Raw genomic sequence first — 25,255 nt, 5'->3', positions numbered from 1 at the left:
GGTTGGGGGGGGCCACTCCCCCACCCATCCTGGGGGTGTGGCCACACCTCCCCAAGCCCTGCCACCAAGCCTCAATGCTTATAAAAGCAGCTCTCTGAGGCTAAGGGCGGCAGACTCCCCTACCCCTAACCCCTACTCCTAACCCCTAACTGCTGGCTGGGCTCCCAGCCAGCAATCCCTTCTGCCCTCAACTCCAGGCAAAGGAGTAGCTAGGGAAAATGGAGCCCAGTGCAAAATCTGAGTTTTGCTCCCCCGCCCCCTGCCCCCAATGGGTGGCCACTGTGATGCCGGAATCCACCCCCAAACAGCATCACTTTCAATGGTGTTAAACTAGGGAGCCCAGATTCTCCTTTTAAATCCACCTTAAAGGGAGAATTTGGGGTCCCCAGTTAAAACAACTTTGAAAGTGATGCTGTTTTTGGGTGGATTATCCCCCACCCTGAAACAGCATCACTTTCAATGTTCAAACTGGGGGCCTCAAATTCTCCCTTTAAATCCATACCGAAGAGGGTGGATTTAAAAGGAGAATCTGGGGAAATTTGGGGGGTGCTTGCTGTCAGGGGTGCAATTGTTAAGCTAGCAGCACGAAATTTCAGGGTATCTTTAGGATACCCTCCTGCTTATACCACCCAGATTTGATGAAGTTTGGTTCATGGGGGGCCAAAGTTATGGACCCTCAAAGGTGTAGCCCCCATCTTCTGTTAGCTCCCATTGGAAACAATGGATGATGGGGCACCCCCTTTGGGAGTCCATAGCTTTGGGCCCCCTGGACCAAACTTCACAAAACCTGGGTGGTATCAGTAGGAGACTCTCCTGATGATACCACCCAGGTTTAGAGAAGTTTGGTTCATGGGAGCCAAAGTTATGGACCCTCAAATGTGTAGCCCCCATGTCATATTAGCTCCCATTGGAAACAATGGTGGATGGGGCACCCCCTTTGGGAGCCCATAACTTTGGACCCCCTGAACCAAACCTCACAAAACTTGGGTTATATCATCAAGAGAGTCTCCCAACAAATCTCTGAAATTTTGGTGCTGCTAACCTAAACCCAGCGCCCCCTGTAGGCCACAAATGGAAAAAACACTAAAAAATTACAAAAAACCCACAAACGGGGGTGGAGCTTTAGAGATGTAATGTGGGGGTTTGAACCCAAGAACCCTCCCTTACCTACGTCCTTGAGCACAGGGTCACACCTTGAACTGCTGATGGACCCTGACTTGGAGAAAGCATAATAGTTGATCCAGACCCAAGTTTACTGTATTGACATATTTGTAATGGCAATGCTTTTCATGTAGAATTGTAGTTTCATTAAGTGGATATTTTCCTGGACATCATGATGGTCTCTGTAACTTTCAGAGCATAGCCTAGGTCTAACAACCAGTTCCATTCAAGATCCACACAGTCAGTTGAAGCCACTCTGGATCTGGATACCATATTCGACTTTGTTGTTGCAGGCCTTGCATCACTGGAATGTGCCAGGGCTCTTGTATGAATAATTCAACTAGGAAAGAGAACCAATGTCTGTCAGGCCAACCTGGAGTCACAAAGTTAACTAACACTCACTCCTGGCATGTCTTCCTCAATGCCTTTGGAATCACTGGAAGTGGAGGGAAGACATACAAGAGGTCCCTGGATCGCAGAGAAGTTAGGGTATCATTTGGTCCATGGATGAAGGTATATGGAGAGTTGTGATACTAATCATTGGAAACCAAGGTAAAGAAGTCCACTCTTGCAAAACTAAATTCAATCTCGAGTTGCTGGAAGGCCTCCATCTTGAGAAACCACTCATTCTCATGTATCATCTGGCTGCTGAATCAGTCTGCTTGCGTACTGAGGACTCCCTGAATGTGCTCTGCAGATATCAACTGTAGGTGTGTTTCTGCCCATGAAAGAATGCTTTGTGCTTCTTGATGCAAACTGGAGGATCTGTATCCTCCCTGTTTGTTGATATGAGGCTCGGCAGAGATGTTGCCCATGATGAGGACATGTTGGTTTTTGATTTTTTCTAGAATTCTAGAAGAGTCTTCTTGATGGCTCTGAGTATCAGAATTTTGATATTCAGCTTCTTCTCTTCCTGTGTCCAGGATCCTTGGACTGGATGCCGTGGAAGTGATGCACTTCAACCTGACAGACTAGCATGCATGAAGATTAGCATGCGGGACGTCTGGATATAGGGTTATCTTCACCCTAGCTTGCTGATTTTGATCCACCAGATCAAGCTTTTCTCACTGGGTGCGGTAATATCAATTTCTTGTCCTTTTCTGTAAGATCTTCACCTGTTGAGGATAAAGGAACCGCAGAAGAGGTTGGAGTGCAGACAAGTCACGGAACTGATCCTATAAATGAAATTGTAAGTCCCAGGACATGGGCCAGTGACTTCAGCTGAATGGACTAGTACTTGGCTGTGGTCCTGGCTATATTGCACCTTAATGACCTGGTCCTCTAGCAGAAATAGCATGTTCTTCTGAGTGTCTATTACGACCTCGAAATGCTGTAGTCTCTGAGTCCGAATGAAGTTGCTTTTTTTCTCTGTTCAGGAGATAGCAATGAACTTCCAGGATCTGTTTTGTTTTGTTTATATCCTTGATGGTCTGTTCCCTAAATGATAAACATCAGGATGGTGTGTACATGTGTGTCCAAGATATGGGGATATGCAGATATGCTTCCATGAGATCAATTGAGATCATGAGGACCCCAGGATTCAGGGCCCCAATGATTGATCATAGTTTCCATGGAGAATGTTTCTGTGTCACACATCAATTGATATATTTGAGGTGGTAATGGCCCTCTAATACCCATTTTTCTTGAACACAGAGAAGAAGGTGGAGTAGACTCCTAAGCAACACTCGATTGGAAGAACAGACTCTTTATTTTCAGAAGATGTTCTATGGCACTTAAGGTCCTGGCATATATTTCCTTCCTTAAAGGATATGGGGTAGAAACAAAAATGGTCTGGAGAAAACCTGGTAAATTGTATGGATTAACCAAATTGTATGAGTTGCTGCACCCAACTGCGAATATAGCCACTGAGTTTGAAACTGCTGTAAACTTTTCTTCCATTGGTAAGGACCTGATGTCAGATTGGAAAGGTCAGAACTAAGATGGTCTGTTGAAGTGTGAGCCTCTGCAAAAGAACCCTCTGCAATTTGACCACTGTGTCCTTCTTTAGTTAGATCTGGAGTCTGGTAGTATAGGTTGGGAGCAAAGGGAGGTCAATGAAAATGTTATTCTGCCATCTTTCTATAGATTTTTAGGCATGGCTTTCTTTGTCTCTCATCTTGACCAGGATCATATCCAACTTGCTTCCAAATAGTCTGTCACCTTGAAAGGGGTAGGTCAAAACTGCTTACTTGGAGTGAAAGTCGGGTTGCCAGGCTCTCAGCCACAGAGAGCATCTGTGGTAGCTGTAATAGTCATTGATAGAGATGCAAAGGACATGGTGTCAAAAATACATTAGTGAGGAAGGTGATGGCCTTCAGTATACAATTAGAACCCAGCTGACCTTTTGTTGTAACTCGAATCAGTTGGCTCAGTTTTTGAGCCCAAAGTATAGACGTCCAGGAAATGAGGGCTGATGAAGCTGCCAGCTGCTACTAGTTATTAAACTAGTGCTTCATGGGATTTCTGAGAAGCACAATCAGCTACTCTATCTAGGGCCATGGTGGTGAACCTTTGGCACTCCAGATGTTATGGCCATGCTGGCAGGGGCTGATGGGAATTGTAGTCCATAACATCTGGAGTGCCAAAGGTTCACCACCACTGATCTAGGGGGCCCTTGATGGATCCGATTCCATCCTCTAATAACAGATCAGTGGACTATAGAGTCACAGTAAGAGCTGCAGCATTTCCAAGGCATAAGGGGCTAAAGAGTAAATCTCCTTAGTAGCATTTGAAAACTATCTGCTAGCCAATGGTTTGGCCCATTCAATTCTAACTAGCATTTCAAAAATACTCAGGATGGCAACCTGGGAAAAAACTCTTTGGTCCCACTGGATCTGAATTTTCTGCCTTTTACTTCCTCTCCCAAATTGGGTTCATTGGAAAGATTCAGCATCATGGTGGTTTTCGATGACAAGGACTGATATTCACCCCCATCAATCAGCTATCCTTCTTAGCGAGACCATTGACTCCTACTCCCCATGTTCACTGCATGTACTCCAGATTTTGGCTTGTGGTTTTTTTTGGGGGGAGGGCGTGGGGGAGAGACACTTGGATGCAATTTGTCACATTCCGTAAACTGGGCATCTTGCTTTTTATCTTGGGTGTTAATCCCCACAGTATTTACATTACTCAGCAGTATTCACAGGTGTGCTTGTGTTTGATTTCCCCCTCTCTCTCTGTTAGGCTTTTGACAACTCAGCAACCCTGCATATTTCCAGACTTTTCTCTAAGGATAAATCAGCTTCCTTCAGCAATCCCTTTCATACTCATGTGTCCTGAATTCCTGACACTATTCTGTCTTCTATCTGTGAGTCTTTAATATCTTCAATGTTGTAGCTGGCTACATTCATTTTAAATTTCGTGCAAAATGCATCAGTACAATTGATGCTTGATTCTGAGTTTTTTTTAAAAGCACCTTTCTACTATTTTATTCTTTCTGGGGTTGCAACTGACATCAAAGCAGGCCAATATTGTAGTCAGATTACACTGTGTTTGGGGAATATTTACATAATGTGTCTCACATATCTCCAGCCTTTTTTTTTTCTCCAATTGAGTATGAAAACAGTTTCACTTAGGAGCCTCATCTTTATCTGTCACTTCAATATTCAGGTACTAATTACACTCCCATTTCCAGGTCTTTCATGCCTTTCACGGGCTAAGTTTAAGACTTGGAAGCTCAATATCTCCAGTAGTTAGAGATCCTCCATTTCCCCTCTTTTCCCGCAGACAGTTTCTTTTCTCTCTCTCTCTCTCTGTTTTCAGTTCTACTCACTGATTTTGCTGGTCTCATCTAGGATTCAGTCACAGCTGCAACCATGTTTCAAAGTGTCATTTCTACATTTATATTAAAACAGTCTTTTAACAAACTTTAAATTTTATAATAACATTTACAGAGCTCACTCAATCTTGGCCTTCTCTCATTCTTCTCAGGCCCAACTGAGGAGAAACCGAAAGTGGGTGTTACATTGGTCCAATTCCTGGTTCCTCCAAGAAACTACAAAATTTCAGATGGCAGAAGAGAAATAGGAGCCTTTGTAAAATAATATCAAAGAAATGTTGGCAGAGTAATGAATGGCACAAAGCTGTACAAACTGATTGAGGCAGAGGCGTATCTAGGCAAACTGGGGCCCGCGGACAAAACCTGAGTTTAGCATCCCCTCTGGTATGGGCGGCCACCCTCCCCCGCTATGATCAAGCAATGATTTTTTGCACCAGCTCACAAAAAAAACCTCCCACCCCCAGCAAAACATACATGGCTCTCTCCCTACCAACTCTCTTTCTTAATTTTGTCCTCACATAAACCCTATGAGATAGGCTGTTAGTCTGAGAAGCAGCTCCAAGCCAGTGCAAGTGGGTATTAAGCATGTAAATCTCTCACAAATCACCCCCCAGCAAAACATTTACCAAACAAATGTCAGCATCATCTCTCAGAAAATACCTCCAGTGGAATCCACCCCCAAACAGCATCACTTTCAATGGTGTTTAAACTAGGGAGTCCAGATTCTTCTTTTACATCCACCTTAAAGGGAGAATCTGGGGTCCCCAGTTAAAACAAGATTGAAAGTGATGCTGTTTTTGGGTGTTTAAACTGGCCACCTCAGATTCTCCCTTTAAATCCATGCTGAAGGAGGTGGATTTAAAAGGAGAATCTGCGAAAATTTGGGGGGGGTGCAATTGCTAAGCTAGAAGCACCAAAAAATCAGGGCATCTTACTCTCCTGATGATACCACCCAGGTTTGGTGAAGTTTGGTTCAGGGGGTCCAAAGTTATGGACCCTCAAAGGTGTAGCCCAAAGCTCCTATTAGCTCCCATTGGAAACAATGGGGGATGGGGCATGCCCTTTGGGAGTCCATAACTTTGGATCCCCTCAACTAAATTTCACCAAACCTGGGTGGTATTGTCAGGAGAGTGTCCTGAAAATTCCCTGCAATTTTGGTGCTGCTAGCCTAATAACTTTGTCACCTGCAGGTCAAAAACTGAAAAACACTAAAAATTACAAAAAAAAACCCCCACAAATGAACCTGAATTTTTTGCATCCCCCACGTGACCAAATGAGGGTGCCATTTGACTCCCCATGTCCCTGGATTGAGATGTAAACAAGATTCAGGAACCAACATACACTAAAGAGAAGAGACAGGCTCCTAGCTATATCACTAGCCGAGAGAGAGACAGAGAGAGGGAGTCTGAGACTGGAACTTCTGAAAAGAAACAGGATATTGCCCTAAGAGTATCAATCTGGAGAGATATGGGGAATGGCATTTAACAGGAGACAAGGTGCAGACCTTACTATCTTAACTATTCTTCTGCTGCTCCGTGCAGGGTCTGCTTGGCTTATTCTAACCAGAAATAATTGAAATGTCCAGGAATTCAACATCAGTCCAGGATGAAAATCTGTGGATTTCCTGACTCTGAGTTAACAGGGGTGGGGTGGGGGCTTCCCAGAAAGGTAACAAAAAATGGTTACATCTGGGCAGGGTGGACAAAAGGGAACCAAGTTATGAAAAATGCCAAACCTATTCCTTTGTTCATCAAAAGAATTTCTCAGACCTCTAAGATGTATAAAATTGAAATGATATATTTGGCTTCCCAACTGTATTTATAAAGAATGGTCTGCAATCATCTTATAATTGTACTAATTCATGGCCTCTGCCTGCTAAAAACTAATACCCTATAAGATGCTTGGCCCCCTTCATGCAGTAAATATTTTGTTAGCATTAATAAATTGTGCTGCATTCATGGCTTTGTTGCCAACATAGGAAAATTAATATAGAACAACAAGAATAAATGCATCTCACATAAACAGCAGGCAGACAAGGAAGGATGAAACGTGGAGGCCCAACTATTAGACTGCCTTTAAAAGCAAGTTTTTACAATAAGGAATTAATTTGTTTTGACTTAAAAATTAAGTCCATAACAGAATACATTTAGTTTTCCAGATTAAGCTGCAAATTTTATCAAACCATAAATTACGGAACAAGAAAAAACCTAACAGTACAATTATTTGTTTTAGTAATCCTTAGTTCTAATAATGTGAAAGTGCACAATAGAGCTATCAATACAACAGATGTTTTTACAAAGGGGATTTATTCATTGTTTGTTATAATCTAGATATATCTTAATACATTTTATGAGTCAATTCTTGTAAATTAAACCTAACTATTCCAACGATTGTTTTGTTAACATCACCAAAAGTGGTGAAGGTCTAGATAGAAGAGAAAAAATGATAACTCAGAGACTAGTTTATCATAAAAGGAGGATTTTGGTCACCCTTCTCCCAGCCTTTCTATGTATAGTATGTGACAACTACAGTGAACTTTCTCAAATAATTAGCTGCATATCTCCCATGACCTGCTAATCAGAATACAATGTTTATTACAATTGCGCTCCTTCATACCCATATCACATAAAGGAAAAGAAGTATACATAACATAATTTATTATTCTGAATCATACTTCATCTTGTCCCATACCCACAGATTCACATACTATCAAGACAAATGCAAGCATATACTTTCTCCCAAAAATAGGCAGACCACAATGAATATGTGCAAATTACATTCTTTCTTACACCATTCCTAGCACCTGGGAAAAAATAGTATTGACTAAACTGCTTTGCTCAATATTTGAATTTTTGGCCACATACAGAAACACAGACTATCTTATAAACAAACATGGAGTGAAGTGATATGGGACATATGTAGAACACTTTGCTGCTAAATTACACTTAAGGCAGGCTATATGACACTGGATTATTACTATTTTTTTGGTCATCAAGTTACAGCCAATTTATGGCAACCCTGTACAGTTTTCAAGGCAAGTGACTTCACGGCTGGTTTGTCTTGCCTTCCTCTGTGTAGACTGAGAGAGTTTTGAAATCACTATAATTAGCCCAAGGTCTCCCAGCATGCTTTATGTGGAAGAGTAGGGAATCAAACCCAGTTCTTCAGATTAGAGTCTACCACTCTTAAACACTACAGCATGCTGGCTATAGACTGAAGGGAAATAAGGGAAATAAGATTGCTTATATGCAGAAAGCAGCAAAGAAACAGGAACATGCTGAAAATAACAAGGAAAGATTATTCAAGGCTTATAAATCTATGCAAATTAACAAATCAATAGAATAGGGGAAGCATTATTTTTAAAATGTCAGATTATAGACAAGGAAATGGCAGAATCAGTTGAACTAATGTCTGTTCATTGATCAGACATAAGAAATGAAAGAGTAGAAAAAGATTAGCAGGACAGACTTTACTTACGTGTTGCTGGAACACATAATATGCCTTCGCATGTTAAAGAAATAAAAGATCAGAGAACTGTACACATAATCTAGTTTGATATAGGATTCATCATATATGATTGTCAGTGTTGCTCAGTCAAAAGTTCAGATGTGAAGAAAAATGGTATTTATTACATATCATGCTTTCATAGTGGAAAAGGCATTATCTTATTTTTTTACAAAACCTCTTAACTAATGAGCAGCATTTTCAACAGTATTTCCTAGGGATTATTTAAGAGAGTGCATTCTTTTTTATTCTATGGGGATATATTTAAAATTACTCCTACAGAATAGACAAAAGGAGTGGAATAAGTTGCTTTCAAATATGTAGAACTATTAGAAGCTTGTATCTTTCAGGTGACACTATGCCACCATATGCAGTATTTAACTCATTAAAATGATTACTTTATATTTAATATACTAAAAACAATAAACACAGGATGTAACAAAAAGACAGATGCAAAATTAACCAAAGCACATATATTTTCATTCCCTCGTTGTTTACCATAAATATCAGTGGCAAGTTGTATTCAACCACTGTTGTTTTTCAAAAATTGCAAAGCATTGTAGGTCTATATTAAAAGTCTTTAAAATTTGTTTTACTTAAGAATTCAACTTTATAGCTTCATGCATTCTACATTTTTGAAGAAACAAATTTATAATTGATACATATGCAGTAACACATTTCAAAGTTCATCAGGAATACTATACAAATTTGTTTCATCAGATGTATTTGCATAAAAAGGAATATTCCTTGTTTACATACAAGTTTAATTCTATGGATGCAACTCATAAGGAATAGTTAAAACAGTGTTACACTTATCTGTAATTGTTGTTCATCGAGTGGTCTTCTGTGCAGGCGCACATTGGGACTGTATGTGACCAGGCCAGCCATGGAAAAATATTTCCAAAGGTTTCTAGTAGACTAGGACCACTTGTCCTCCCTCTGGCAGTTAACTGCCAAAACAATCACATGAACAGGAAAAGGAGGAGGGATGCTTCTCCCTCGATTTTCTTCATGCCACCACCATAAAACCAAAGAAAAAAGAGTGTTGGACTTACCTATAACTTTTGTTCATAGAGTAGGCACACATGGGACTGGGTACATACAGTTACTGAGAAGAATAGCAAGCTTTTCTGAGGTGTTTTCTACAACTCTCCAGAGTGCTTCTTCCCACCTCCTCCACAATGCCAGAGGCAGGAATATATCCTACCTGAATGGTCACATGGGAAAGGAGGGAGCAATCCTCTCAGTCCTCCAATTGCCTCTGTGGAATCTGTTCCAATACACTCAGGAAAGAACCAGTGACAGGAACAGTCCATAGCAGGGAAGGAGGGAGGAATACGTGCCTGCACAGACAACCACTCAATGAACAATAGTTATAGGTAAGTACAACACTGTTTTTAATATTTGTGATCAAGTGCAATATCACACAGGGGAGTAGCAAGCTAAACCCACAAAGTAGAGATAGGGTGTGACTGTTACTGAGAATGACAAACACACAAAATGTTGCCATGGGATACAAAGTTTATTACTGTGGTCATTTCAACAGTTCCTACAACTGCTTCTCACCTTGAATCTAGACATGCCCAAAACATAAACGTGTTGATGCTAGAAAATCAAATGGAAAACACTTCCTCAATAATTGAACATGCAATTTAATCATAACATTTTTGTACAGTTAAATAAATAAATATTTTTAAATTAGCCATTAGATATCATTGGTCAATAAAGCATGTATGTAAAAAAAAAAATCAGACCAAGATCAAAGTAGCTCCTAATATAATAAGACAGCATCCAAAATAGGTACAAAGTAACTGCCAAAATATCAAAATCTTCTTGTTAACAATATATATTTTCAAGACTATAAGACAAAATCATATTTGTTAACAATACGCAATATTTTTAACCTATGGTAGCAATAGCTGTATAAAAGAGAATAGATTTCATGAGAGTGCTGAGGAGTCTTTCCCAGAGCCCAAGAGATTACCGGGTTTCACTTACCTGTGACTGGTGTTCATTTATGTATTCTGTACAGGCACTCATTAGGACTGTACAGACACAGGCCAGCAATGGTGAAGGTTTGATCTTCCTAGAGGGTGCATTTACAGGCTTCTCATGAATGTTCTCTCAAATGGCCACATGCCCAACAGCAGAAAGTATTTTCCCTTAGTTCTGCCTGAGTCACCACCAGATTCTCATACCACAAACTTGTAGCTTACCACTCAGAAATGTCTGAGGCTACTGATGCAATGCAGGAATGGAACATCAAGACTACTGAAGTTGTCAGCAGGAGTGAGAATAAGCGGATCCACACCACAATAATGAAAGCCAACAGTAAACGACAGAGACAGTTTGAACCCAGTTGAAAAAAGATTGCTGCTTCTCTACCAGAAGCAGCAATAAGATTGAGAACCATGGGGAGAGTCAGTGCTATTCCCTGATAGCAAGAAGGAAGAGTGAGCATGCATGAAACTGAAAGGAGGAAACTGTTTACAAGAGGATTTGGCTAAGATGTGCAGGTTTACCAGGTTTACTATGGATATTGAAACAATAGCAGTTTAGCAGCACCAAGCCATCATTGATGATCCTGAAGGCTACTATGGAACTGAGTGAAGAGCAAACTGCTCAAACTTGCCTCCAAAAAGCATACTTGGTGGTCAGTTCTGAGCTCCCCATGGAGAAGGCAATAGCAAGCCTTGTTCTCGGCTTGAAATGGTACCTGTGCTTATAGCCCCCTAGGATTAAGTATCAGCGCTGAGAGACTGAAGGAAAATGGTAAGCTGAAGCTACTGTATTGAGTACTAAAATGAAGTGCATTTATCTGCTTGTTGTCTCAGCACATAACTAACAAGAACAGGAAATTCATCCATTTCAGCAACTCTCCAAAAACTACAGGAGCTGAAGAGATCCAAACAACCCAAAGTAGAAAGCACAAAAATGTCTTGAGGAAGGCCTTTAGTCAAGCAAGCATCTGCCAGGCCATGCCTCCAGGCCTTCTTCCATCACTTCTAATGGGCTATAACTCCAGGCTCTTGGATACAACAAAAGACTTTGGAACCAACAAAAGGCAGAGGAAAGAGCACTTTCACCAGACAGTTTGTGCCAGACCATGTCTACAATCTTATCCTTTTGGAACCAGCAGGGAAAAGAGAGAGTCTTTCAGTCAGGCAGTCTCTGCCAGGCCATGTCTCCTGGCTCTTGGATCCAAATGAGGCCAGGGAGGAGACAATTCTTTCATTCAGGCAGGTTACAGCCAAAGCCTTAGAAAAGAGCCATTCTGAATGAGATGATCTGCAGGCAATACCTTCTGATTTCTCCCCTCAGAGCTGACACAGCCTTCCTTCTGGCTCCTGTGCAGCCAAAACCTTTGAAAAAAGCCAGTGAATCCAAGTTTCTGTCAGATCCCCCCCCACACACACACACTGCCCACTAGGGAGGGAGAAAGTTCCTTCATTCAGGGTGACACACAGGCAAAGCCTTTGAAAAAAAGAGCTTTTTCTAATCCAAAACTCTTTGTAATCCAGCTCCATCAGATTATGCCTTCATGGAAAATTGGTGACAACAGAGCAGCTGTTCTGCTATGTGATCTCCCAAGCAATAAGGCATCATTTTAAAGCTACAATTAGCACAATCCTGAGAAGGTATTACAACAAAACAAAAATCAAAAAAACATTTCTTCTTTAAATAGTTTATTCTTCGCTAGAATGACTTTTGATGAAAGAAACAAGTCTCATCAGCCTTAAGAATGAGATGTGGAAACAAAGAACAGCAATGGAGATCTTCTCTTCACAGTGGCAAAAAGAGAGGTGTAGCAATGTTTCTCCTAGTCATGTGATCATTTTGGCAGTTGGCTGCCAGAGGAAGCAGGGGTGCTCCTAATCTACCAGAGTACTTTGGAAACTTTTTCTGTGGCTGGCCTGCACATATTCAGTCTCAATGTGAGACTGCACAGAAGTCACAATGATGAAAACGTTCTTATTCCTTTGAAGTATATACAGCAAAGGAAGACAATTTTGCATTACAAGAGATCATGTAATGAAGAAATAAGCCTCTTGCCAATGTTTTCTGAAACACACTATTTATTTCCATTTTTAAACAATCATATTCCACCCGCTTAATGGATAATATATATATTTTATATATGCTATAGAAGTTCACTTGAAACAAATTGTCCTGAAAGAAAATCAAAACATAGTGCATATTTGAAAATCAAAACATAGTGAATCATTGTCCCTGTTAATTTTATTATTCCTACCTTTTCTGGAGCTGCCGGTGGTTTAAATCTGTTAGAACAAATCAAGTATATATCAGGCTCTGGCTTGCCTTTCTTCAGTTCAGAGTCATCTCCCACCACAATATGATGAAATAATTTAAAGAAGTCTTTGTGATTAGTTGTTTTCTTGTCGAATGCATCTTGAATTGAACTGGTGGCAACAGCTATGGGTATGTGGTGTCGATGTAGGTGACGGACTAGTTTTTCAACTCCTGTGAACCAAAGATATATGAAACACAATATACTGATAGATTAAAACTAGAGGAGGGTCACAATTATTGCTGATTTATGAAAACTTGTTCTACTCATAACCTCCTCCAAAGGTTTATCTAGTTTGATTAAAGTAGCTTACATGAAGGACAAAAAGAAAGTAACTTGCTCAACGTTACTCAGATAGTTTTTTGTCTAACCAGAATTTTCAATCACAGTCCTCGCAAACTGGCTTAGAAATGTAGTTAGCCATTTAACTAATTAAGAAACCTTGGTCAGTTGATCAGCCAACTATTATTAAACAATAGTTAAACATTTTAAGCATTAATGTAGCATATCTATAACAAAAATTGGAACTTCAGTTACAATATTTAAATTAACTGGTAGGAAACAAAAGAATTGTTAAATTAGTGCAATAAATTCTTTTTTTAGCTAATATTATACAAATATAGATTACGTCACTGACATTTCAGAGATCAAGCAGTTATTCCTGTCTTCTGTTTGGACAATCTAAATAGTTACAAACTATGTTTAAATAGAATTAAACAAATTACAATTATTAAAGGAAAGAAACAGTTTTTGAAGGTGTGAGTATAGGTATGTATATGTAAAATAAATCCTTCAACGTTTGTTTTGCTTTTCAATGACATAATTACATAGTTAAAAAGGGAAAGTGCCAGCCACATAATGTCATTTTTCATACTGAAATATCTGACCTTGATTATGGCCTTATTAAATGAGATTCCATTTCAGCTCATTTGGCACCCAAATAAGTGAACCTGAAGTTCTCTAGCAAAACAGAATATACATTCCCATGTTTCTCATGTGGCAATTGCAGCATGGGTGACAGCAGATTATATTTAGAAACCAATGCAAAACCATGGGGGATAGGGGAGGAATTGAGGCAAACTCCAAATAGTATCCAACTTTTATTAACTTAATAACCCAGCTATCAGAACATATAACAAACTAAGTCTTAACGAAGTTACTCAACTGATTGAGAAACTTCAGTGACTCAAACGCCAAGTTTTTTTTAAGAAATATTCAGTCATCCAGAATGTTTTTTGTTAGACCTGTCAGGGGGATGATCCAGCACCCCTTTCCCTTTTTCTTTACTCTGATTCCTGTCCCTTTGCAGCTGAACCTGAAGAGGACAGAACTGCTGATTTTGGCAATTATAATTAGACTTTCTATAGGGCCTGTTGGAAAAATACCTCTGGGAGAATTTGTACCTATTTGTGTAGAGATAGATCCTACAGCTGGCCCTGTCTGAGTGATGCCTAGCGACGTAACTGTGGCAATGTCCAGGATACCCTCAAGGAGGGATAGTTTAACCTGAGATGTGTCAGAGTTATTGAGAATGTCCATAATTGGATCTTGTGGATTATTGTTTGTTGCTACATAAAAGATCTTTGGCCATGCAGATAAGCTGATCAAGATACTTCTGCTAATCTTCCAAAGATGGCTTGCAGAAAGAGTCCCCCAGGTCAGTATCAGGATCTGGGCCTCTATCTGTATCGGGGTTGCAGTCCATTCTATCATCAGACACTGGCCTCTTGTCAGCTCCCAAATGTCCTGCTGGCATCAAAGGTGATTATATATATGGGTGATGGGTGAATTCTTTAATAAATTAGAATGGATTTTTAAAAATCCTTCAAATTGGCCTTTTTCCTATATCCTCTCCTAGGATATTCTCTATATCCCAGTAAGTCAGAAACAATCACAATCAGAAACAATGAGTGAATGCTTTCGTATAATTTTTCTAATTTGACTGGTTAGTGGAGTAAAATCAAAAGCACATGTTAATTGAGGAATAGACTCTTTTGGCTTGCTTTCAAAAAGTTGGTGTCTATCCAAATTTATAGCTTTTTGCCAAGAATGCTTGAATACAAGCCATGGGCAGCTCTATGAGAAAAGCACTATATTAAGTCACCCCCTTGTTTAGAAATTCATGTTGTTGGTTAGAATTTCTCTTTATTCTTAAAAGATGGGAGTAAGGATGACATCATTTTAGATATTTAGGGTGAAACAAGGTGTAATGCAAGGACACCTTTTAATCAACTAGTTTTGTATAGGATTTTACAGAGGAAACAAACACAGTTGTGTCCAAAAAATTAATGGAATAGCAATCTGATGTGTAAGCAAAGTGTATAGAAGTACAAAAGAATTATCTATGGACATATCAGAAAGGATAAATTACCAATATAGTGTTTTAAAAGGGTCACCTTGGCTCAGATTGGATTCTGCTTGGGGTTGCAATAGTATTTAATTTCCAATTGATGCATAAACAAATTTGTGACCCCGGGGGCCCAAAGAACTCCCCTTGGCCATGCCTCTAATTTTCAAATAATATTGCTTTTGAAAACAATTTTTTTCCCCAAAAATCAAGTCTACTATCTCCAGCAAAAAAAAAAGGTAGGCAGGAATGATTCTTCAGTCTGATCTAAGTTGCATGCAAGTATTTCTCGTGCCTCATCTATCAGAATCTATATATATAAAAATCTATCAGTGCGTTTTTCTGCTGACAGGTAATCTCCCAAACTACTGGACCGATTGCTTTGAAATTTTCACACAACGTTGCATTCACGTGAGGCCAGGTTTCCATGCTGTTTCCGTACCTCCTGTTGTGTACATGTCACAACTGTGCCCATTATTGTGTGCATGCAACACCTGTGACAGTTGGAACCACAGTTCTGTTCCGCAACAGTGCCATCTGCTGGCCGTCAAAGCAACACCCTCTGATACAAGGGAAACAACCATGCCTTCCTTGAAAACCACTGCCATCTGGAGTGAAAGGGATGGGGCGGGCCATCTGCACATGGCCCACCCACCCTAGTGGAGGAAGGGGAAGGTGAGGGAGGGTCCGGGGGTTTGCTGGACCAAACGCTCTGAAATTTGAACACAACGTAGCTCATGCCTCCCAGTGTGTTTTAAATTAGATAATTTGCTTGCAAGGGAAGGGAGTGAAAGGGCCAGGGCCAGCCACCTGCACATGGCCCACCCACCCTAGCAAAGGAAGGGGAACATTAGGGAGGGATGGGTTGCCATGCAAGGGAACGGGAGAGAGGGAGGGGAGTGAGGGGCCCCTTGCCCCTCCCCTCCCTTGCAATCATTGTGCAATGACACATGTTTGAACCGTTCACTTCCCCTTTTCTTTCTTTTCCACTTCACCAGACTCAGTCACAGCAACGCGTGGCTGGGGCCGCTAGTGTTTGTATATAAAGTATTCATTTCCATTGTGAGTAATATACCATTTGATGGAAAAACTATTCCTTTCATTTTAGTAACAAAGTTTCTAGTGTCCCTTACATAGACAGGCATTTTCTGGAAGCAAGGCTGCCCAAAAAATCAATATACTTTGCAAGTGGCTCTAAAGTAGACCCTGAATCCAAAATTATGGGTTTTCTGGGCTGTGGAAAACCTGGCTTACAGACCTATGGAAGGACATAAAAGACTGGAGTCCTAGGATAAGGTCAAATAAAAAACTTACAGTGATGCTTATTTATGAGTCCTAGAACTAAAGTCCCCTCAGCAGTAATCTTAATTATCCTTATTATGTGTTAAGTGGGGTCCCCCGGTATTTTTAAAAATAATATTGGGTGCCAACTGATTGTTTCATACCCTCTTTGATATAATCAGAGATATGTAAGAGGATTAACACCCCCCCCCCTTTTAGTTGCTTCTTTTATCATTATGTCTGGGTCCTCAGACCATTTCTCAGATCTGAGCGAACAGCACCGGGTAGAAACTGCTATTTTCCCTGTGCCACTAAAGTTCTCCTCTTACCTTCTTTCGGCTGCCGTCACCCTGCAGAGCCCAGGGGAAACACTTCCTGGCCTCCAACCCCAGAGGCATCGCCATGGCCATGGGGGCGAGTCCCCTGGCCTCTGCAGAGCAACGGCAGCCGAAAGAAGATAAGAGTGGACCTGAAGCAGGGAGCCTCATGTGAGGGGGCCCTGTGAGCCTCTGGGGCATGGGCGCCATTTGCAGGACAGTGTGCGAACTGCCCTGGGGGGTGCACCAGCATCAATTATGCCGGTGAACCACCACTTGTCTGGCCCATGCGCAACAGGCCTTGGAAATGTTGTGTCTGGAGAAGAGGAGGTGGGGGTACGTGATTACTCCTCTTTCTAAGTATTTGAAGGACTGTCAAAGAGCTGTTCCTGTTGACAGTGGAGGATAGGATATGCAATAATGAGGTATAAATTATGGGTGGAAAGGTATTGGCTGAACATCACATATATATGTAGTAGTCTAGCAGTGGAACTGGATGCCTAGGACTCCTCCTCACTGGTAGTCGTCAATCAGCAATTGGATGAGCATTTGTCAGGGGTGTTTTAGGGTGATTCTGCATTAAGTAGGGTGTTGGGTTGGCTTATATGGCCCTTTCCAACTCTACAATTCTGAGAAAGTCAGATAGTCACAGTAATATGTTGTACTAGAGCCATGGGCTGGCTAAGAAATTACTTTGACTTCTGTTCTACCACTTTGTCCTCATTCTCCCCAAAAAGAAAAAAAAAAGAAAACCATCATTTAAATATGCCACTGATGCACTTGCCAGTCTCTCGTCTTTTTAAATATATATATAAATTGTTTTTAAAGTACACATGATTTATTAGAACTAAGGGCAAGCTAGGAAATTACTTTGAGTCCTCATGTACCTCCTTTGAATAAAGAAAGGGTAAAAAAAATCATGTACCAGAAAGGAGCATGAAATTAAAAAAAAATTTTTTTTTGCTAATCTGCATATTTTAAAAATAAGTCACATTTCAACAAAAATGTAAAGGCAGCTTTTGACATTGATGGAACAGCATTTGTTTTTATATATTTTTACCATCCATTCATTTATCAGCAATTATTTCTAATAACATTCTAAATAATTTATCTTATGTGTGTTGGTTTTCTTTTAGCATGGTAAAATCCCTTCCAATATTTTTATATTAGTAATAGCCTCAGACATTCTAGAAAAATTAATTGTTTCCACTCAGTTTTTAAAAGGAGCATTGTTAAAGTTAGAAAGTCAAATGTGATTCCCCCCACCCTTTACAAAGCAGGATCATGGTTTATTCAGCAAAATGTAATCAGAAAGGCAAGCATGCAATATCCCTCAATCAACTTAACCACTGGTGGCTTTGAATAAATATTCAATGACTGATGTAGACCTTGCATATGTACTGAGAAACTTAGAAGATTTCCTGCTTTTGCTATAATGTATTAAGTGACTCATTGACATTACAGGAATGTATGATCATGTTGGTGTCATAGATACATGTGGCCCTTCCCCTCCAGGGTATGTATATTGCTGGTAGAAAAGAAGACCTGGTTTTTATACATTACTTTTCCCTACCTTTATGACGTCTCAGATTACAGTCCATCACTCATGTAGAGGAGTAAAGAACAAAACCTGGTTCTCCAGTTTACAGTCCACCGCTCTTAACCACTATGCCACATGTAGTGAAAGAGGGAGATAAAATGGTTGCAGACATTTGTGTGACTGCAGTGACAGGCAAGTGCAACCATAGAAATAGGTATCCTGATCAGGTTTTTTTTACATGTGTAGTTGATCACTTCATGTACTCAATCATATGGAGAAAACAAGTGTTCTGAGCAGCGGCAGTGCTATGAGATTCACTGGGTAAGAATTGCAATTACATCATAGAACTGACATAAGATAAATTATCATAATTTTGGGGAAATATTTTATGTTTATTTTTCTCACTAACGTTGACTTCGGGTTTTGAGTATTCTGAGTATTTATATAGGCACTTTTTCCAGCAAAAGAGGAAATGAATAGGGACAATGATTCTGAATGCAAAGATTGAGTTTAGATACATATTTTTAATTATTTCAGTCAGTTAAAAAGTCAGTGTTTAATTACTTTATCAGTTTAACTATTCAGTATTATGTTGTGCGAATAAAAGGGGACTGTTAATGTTGGTTATTTCCAAGCCAGGCACTTGTGGTCACAATTATTCCCCTTCCCTCAACCAATCCTCTAACATACTTTCCCATTTGTACTGGGCCTGTGAAAGAGGAAAAACAGCAGAGGGTGCTTGAGCTGTTTCTCCTCTCTCCGAAATGTGGCAGAAAATGAGAGAGAAAAGACCTTTTCTTCCCCGTTGTGAAAGTCTTTTCTCTCACTTGCTACTAAACTTTAGAGAAGGCAGAAACAATGCAAAGTCAAAGCTTAAGCCTTTCTATACTAGTTTCTTTGTTTTTGGCATACCCAAGCACTTAATGATAGGAGAAGGGATAACTCAAAAATTAAAAGAAGGATGTAGAGCCTTTATACTTGGACATTCACAGCCCAGGGGAGTGTTCAGTTGTGAAAGGTCAACTGTCAATGTGAATGCTCCAACAGCAGCATGAATATGTTTCATCTGCAATTGAATCACATAACAGGAATTTTAAACAACATTTCATGTTTTGAATCTATCATATATGAGCTAATAGATAAGATCACTGAAAAGTGCATCATATTTATTCCTCTGTTCTTGCAAAATGACTCAGTATAATGTTCAGCATCATTAGCTGTGTTGCGCCGTCTGCACTGGCTCCCAGTCGAATTCCGAATCGTCTTCAAGGTGTGGGTTTTGACCTTCAAGGCCTTACGCGGCCTGGGACCCTTGTACCTTCGGGACCGCATTACCCCATATGTCCCAGCTCGGCCTCTGCGTTCGGCAGAGGCCAATCTACTGGAGATCCCTGGCCCCTCAATGATGCGGCTGGCCTCCACTCGGGCCAGGGCCTTTACGGCTCTGGCCCCTGCCTGGTGGAACACTCTTCCTCCAACTGTCCGGGCCCTGCGGGACCTTGGGGATTTCCGCAGGGCCTGTAAGACCGAGTTGTTCCACCGGGCTTTTGGAGAAACCAGCCGCTGAGTGCCCCCCCCCCCACAAGCTGGAATCCCAATATTAACAGGATCCACTATTAAGATCTATGGGTTCCTCATACCATCGGGACCTCTCCCCCTCTTGCTAAAGGGATCAGGTTTAGGAGGGACGCCATCTAGATATATTGTAACTGCTGTTTTTATTATAATTTATGGATGCCTATGATGTTTTTATGTGTTTTATGTTGTACACCGCCCAGAGCCCTCCGGGGATTGGGCGGTATACCAAATTAAATAAATAATAATAATCATTATCATTATTATTATAGACTTTAAAGTGATAAGTTCCTTCAAACCATCCATGGCACTCCAACAAATGAGTGAAATGAATTACTAAAATTCATATATGAGAAAAAAAGTGAAATGAATTACTAAAATGAAGACTGACAGCATTAAGTACTATGATTTCTACATATAACAGTTGAAATACAACCTGGCATCAGCACAGATGTGGGGAGTAATGAATTTAGCTTAATTTCACATTGATTCACTATTTCTTCTTTGGTGATTGGAAGGTCTAGGCTTTTTCGCATGATCTCCACTCCATCCACTAATTTTCTACCCATCATTGACATTTTCAAATCCCAGGTGAAGGTCTTTCCATAGCTTTCACAGATTTCTCTAAATGCAGTAGTATAAAGAGGTTCAGTATCTGATAAAAAAAAAGAAAATTGGCATTACTAATATACTGAAAAAATGTGATATTTTAAAATTCCAATTTAACTGAATCTCTAGACCCAGAATTTAACTTTAACAAGTTGTAACAATAGAACTTTATTTAAAAGATCTAACGATTACATCCCTAACTTTGGTTCAAAGGAATTAGTATTAATGCAAGCGGGGGACCCAGAAGGTCTCTCACTCCTCTCCATTCTAATCTGGAGGAACCGGGTTTGATTCCCTGCTCTGCCGCCTGAGCTGTGGAAGCTTATCTGGGGAATTCAGATTAGCCCAGGCACTCCCACACACGCCAGCTGGGTGAACTTGGGCTAGTCACAGCTTTTCGGAGCTCTCTCAGCCCCATCCACCTCACAGGGTGTTTGTTGTGAGGGGGGAAGGGCAAGGAGATTGTAAACTCCTTTGAGTCTCCTATAGGAGAGAAAGGGGGGTATAAATCCAAACTCCTCCTCCTTTTTCCTTCCCTGAAAGCCCCTATACCTTCTTCCCCTTACCTGCTCACCCATCAGGAAAACTCTTTTACCCACTTTCTTCTGTATAGTCTTTCCTACTTACCTGCTCCCAGGAAAATTCTGGACAATTTGTGCAATAGGGATCCCACAAATACTGGCATGAGAGTATCTCACTTTTTCCTTATTTCTTCTTAACACTATTTCCTCTTTCCCCCCTCTTGGCAGTCCTCATATACTCATCTTTCCCTGCTTCTTTCTCATCTGCCAAGCAACCTACCTTTATCTGTCCCTATCTTCAGCTATGAGTAGTCTCCCCACTACCTCATCCAGATCATTTATAAGAATATTGAAAAGCACCAGGTTTAGAACCAAGCCCAGGCACCATATGGGATACCTCCCTCCATTCAGATGAAATGCCAATTGTCAGCTACTGTTTTGAGTGCAGTTCTCCAACCAGTTCCCTATTCACCTACCGTAACTATCCTAGACTCCAGTCTGGAGTCCTCCAGTTTATCCATCAGAACGCCATGGGGCCCTATCACAAGGCTTACTGAAATCCAGATAAACAACATCAGTGGCCTTCCCTAGATCTAGCAAGCTCATCACTCGATCTAAGATAGAAAAAAAGGTTGGTGGCAACACCTGTTGGGGAAAATCAATTCTGACTTTCCTGGATCATCAACTTGTCTTTCAGGTGCTCACAGATTGATCCTTTAAAATTTGCTCCAGAACCTTCCCTGGGGGAAAAGTAAAACTAAGTGGCCTCTTTTTTTTTTAAAGTGATAATATTCACTCCTCTCCACTCTGCTGGCACAGTTCCCATACTCCAAGAGCTCTTGAAGATGACGGACAATGGTTATGCAAGCTCTCTAGAAAGTTCTTTGAGCACTCTTGGGTGCATACCACCTGGTCCATCCAGTGCAGCAGGTGCCTCTCAGCAAACTCTTTGTTCATGTCAAACACCAGCCTGGATGCTGTGCCCTGCCTTTTCCATCTCTGGATGAACCTGTTCTCTTCTGAGACAAAGTAAGCATTGAGCCGTTCTGTCTGCCAGTTTCTCCATTTTCACCCAACAGTGACAGTGGGGCTATTGCCTCCTTTACCTTGCAATTGCTCTTCACGTATCTGAAGAAGCTTTTTTTGTTATAGCAAGTCTCCCTGGCCAGCCCCAGCTCAACCTGACCTTTGATTTCCCTGATGGCTATAGTGCTTGGCAACCTTCAGATACTCTTCTTTAGAGGTATGTACTTGCCTCCATTTTGTTCCTTGAACATTTCCTTTTTTCTTCCTTGGCTCCTCATGAAGTCCTCTGTTTATCTACATTTGCTTCTTAGATTCCCTGCCACATTTCTGCCTTCTGGGAGTAGTAATGGCATGTGCTGCAAGAGTCTTCTTTAGGAAACCCCACACTTTCCTTTCCCTTCCAGAATTCTTTTCCATGCAATGACTGTCATTATTTCTCTGAGTTCATTAAAGTCTGCCCTAAGATCTATCATACAAATATGGCTAGAAACTTCCTTGGTCCGCCACGGCAAAAGAAATTCCAGGATGATATGATCACTTCCCCTTAGGATCCCTCCCACCCCCACCAGTAACGTAGGTATAGATTTTTTACAGGGGGGTTTGGGGGTTCGGTCACGCCCCCACTTGTCCCTGGCAATGTGACCATGCTTTCCCATGCCCTGCCCCAGGGACGTAGGTATAGATTTTTATGGGGGGGTTGGGGGGGCACACCCCCACCCACCCCCAGGGCATGGCCACACCTCCCCAAGCCCCGGCCCTGGCCTAGCGCTTATAAAAGCAGTTCTCTGAGGCTGGGGATGGCAGACTCCCCTGCCCTACCCTAACCCTCCCCCCTCCAGGCAGCCACTGTGATGCTGGAATCCACCCCCAAACAGCATCACTTTCAATGGTGTTTAAACTAGAGAGCCCAAATTCTCCTTTTAAATCCACCTTGAAGGGAGAATCTGGGGTCCCTAAAGGGAGAATCTGGGGTCCCTAGTTAAACAACATTTAAAGTGATGCTGTTTTGGGGTGGATTATCCCCCACCCTGAAACAGCATCACTTTCAATGTGGTGTAGTGGTTAAGAGCAGGTGCATTCTAATCTGGAGGAACCAGGTTTGATTCCCTGCTGTGTGCACTCCCACACACGCCAGCTGGGTGACTCTGGGCTAGTCACAGCTTTTCGGAGCTCTCTCAGCCCCACCCACCTCACAGGGTGTTTGTTGTGAGGGAGGAAGGGCAAGGAGATTGTAAGATCCCTACAGGAGAGAAAGGGGAGATATCTTCTTCTAAAATGAGGACCTCAGATTCTTTTAAATCCATGCCGAAGGGGGTGGATTTAAAAGGAGAATCTGGGGAAATCTGGGGGGTGCCTGCTGTCAAGGGTGCAATTGTTAAGCTAGAAACACCAAACTTTCAGGGTATCTTTAGGAGACTCTTCTAATGATACCACCCAGGTTTGGTGAAATTTGGTTCAAGGGGTCCAAAGTTATGGACCCGCAAAGGTGTAGCCCCCATCTCCTATTAGCTCCCATTGGAAACAATGGGGGATGGGGGCACCCCCTTTGGGCGCCCATAGCTTTGGACCCCCTGGACCAAACTTCACTTAACCTGGGTGGTATCAATAAGAGACTCTCCTGATGATACCTCCCAGGTTTGGTGAAGTTTGGTTTGGGGGGGTCCCATGTTATGGACTCTCAAAGGTGTAGTCCCCATCTTTTATTAGCTCCCATTGGAAACAATGGAGGATGGGGGCACCCCCTTTGGGAGTCCATAACTTGGGACCCACTGAACCAAACCTCACCAAACCCTGATATTATCATCAGGAGAGTCCCCCAAACAATCCCTGAAGGTTTGGAGCTGCTAGCCCAAACAATGCACCCCCTGCAAGCCAAAAACAAAAAAAACAATAAAAATGTTTTAAAAACTCACAGAGGGGCAGAGCTTCGGACATGAATGGGGGGGTCTGAACCCAAGAACCCCCCTTACCTATGTCCTTGCCCTGCCCTGCCCTCAGTACTTATAAAAGCAGCTCTCTGAGGCCAGGGATGGCAGACTCCCCTGCCCTGCCTGCTCCCCCCCAACCGACTGGGCTTCCAGCCAGAAGCCCCTTCTGTCCTCCCCTCCGGGGAGAGGTGTAGCTAGGGAAAATGGAGTCCGGTGCAAAATCTGAGTTTTGCGGGGGGGCCCATGGGGGCCGCTGTGATGCTGGAATCCACCCCCAAACACCATCACTTTCAATGGTGTTTAAAACTAGGTACCCCAGATTCTCCTTTTAAATCCACCTTAGAGGGAGAATCTGGGGTCCCCAGTTAAAACAACATTGAAAGTGATGCTGTTTTGGGGTGGATTATCCCCCACCCTTAAACAGCATCACTTTCAATGTTTAAATAGGGGACCTCAGATTCTCCCTTTAAATCCATGCTGAAGGAAAATCTGGGGAAATTTGGAGGGTGCCTGCTGACAGGGGTGAAATTAATAAGATAGCAGCACCAAACCTTCAGAGTATTTTAGGAGACTCTCCTGATGATACAACCCAGGTTTGGTGAAGTTTGGTTCAGGGGGTCCACAGTTACAGACCCTCAAAGGTGTAGCCCCCATCTTCTATTAGCTCCCATTGGAAACTATTAGCTCCCTTTGGGAGTCCATAACTTTGGACCTCCTGAACCAAACCTCACCAAACCTGGGTGATAACATCAGGAGAGTCTCCCAACAAATCCCTGATATTTTGGTGCTGGTAGACTAAAAACTGCACCCCCTGCAGGCCAAAAAACAAAAAAAGATTTAAAAATACAAAAAAACACAAATGGGGGGGTCGAGCTTTGGACATGTAATGGGGGGTTGAACCCAAGAACCCCCCCCTTACTTGCATTCTTGACCACCACCCCATGTACCAGTTCTTGCCAGTTCGTTATTACTAAGTCGAGTATAGTCAAGCCCTTTGTAGCTTCTTCCACCATTTGAAAAAGGAAGTTGCCTGCTAGGCAGATCAGGAAGTTGTATGACTGTGGATGCTTAGCAGAGTTCATCTCGCAGCACACATCAGAGAAACTGAAGTTATCCATAACTCCAAGGTCATGTTGCCTGGATATTGTCAAGCTGCTCAAACAGGTCTATTTATTTTAATCAGAATATGAAGATGACTGTTAGCTTGCTGACATGCATATCCTACAATAATTACACAAAACATTTTTTCAAGAATTTGGCTGGCCAAAAGGCCGTAATAATAAATATCTATCTATTTTTTCAAGAATCATAATTAATTTCTTCAAGCTGAAAAGTATATTCACACCACCTAATTTTCAT

The 25,255-nt window shown here is 41.6% G+C and overlaps 1 protein-coding gene across 1 annotated transcript in view; it reads right to left on the bottom strand.

Moving 5' to 3' along the window:
• LOC125431942 (pseudouridine 5'-phosphatase) overlaps positions 1–25,255 on the bottom strand; it is an 85,189-nt gene that overhangs the window by 38,160 nt on the left and 21,774 nt on the right. The window contains exons 2-3 of the mRNA XM_048495185.1: positions 20,249–20,467; positions 12,696–12,925 (exon numbers count right to left, since the gene is read on the bottom strand). Coding sequence (XP_048351142.1) covers positions 12,696–12,925; positions 20,249–20,467 — 449 coding nt within the window. The remainder of the gene's footprint in view (positions 1–12,695; positions 12,926–20,248; positions 20,468–25,255) is intronic.

The sequence above is a fragment of the Sphaerodactylus townsendi genome, linkage group LG04 (genome assembly GCF_021028975.2).
Source record: "Sphaerodactylus townsendi isolate TG3544 linkage group LG04, MPM_Stown_v2.3, whole genome shotgun sequence".
NCBI lineage: Eukaryota > Metazoa > Chordata > Lepidosauria > Squamata > Sphaerodactylidae > Sphaerodactylus > Sphaerodactylus townsendi.
Note: the sequence above shows the minus strand (reverse complement) of the source record. Positions and strands in the feature narration are given on the sequence as shown.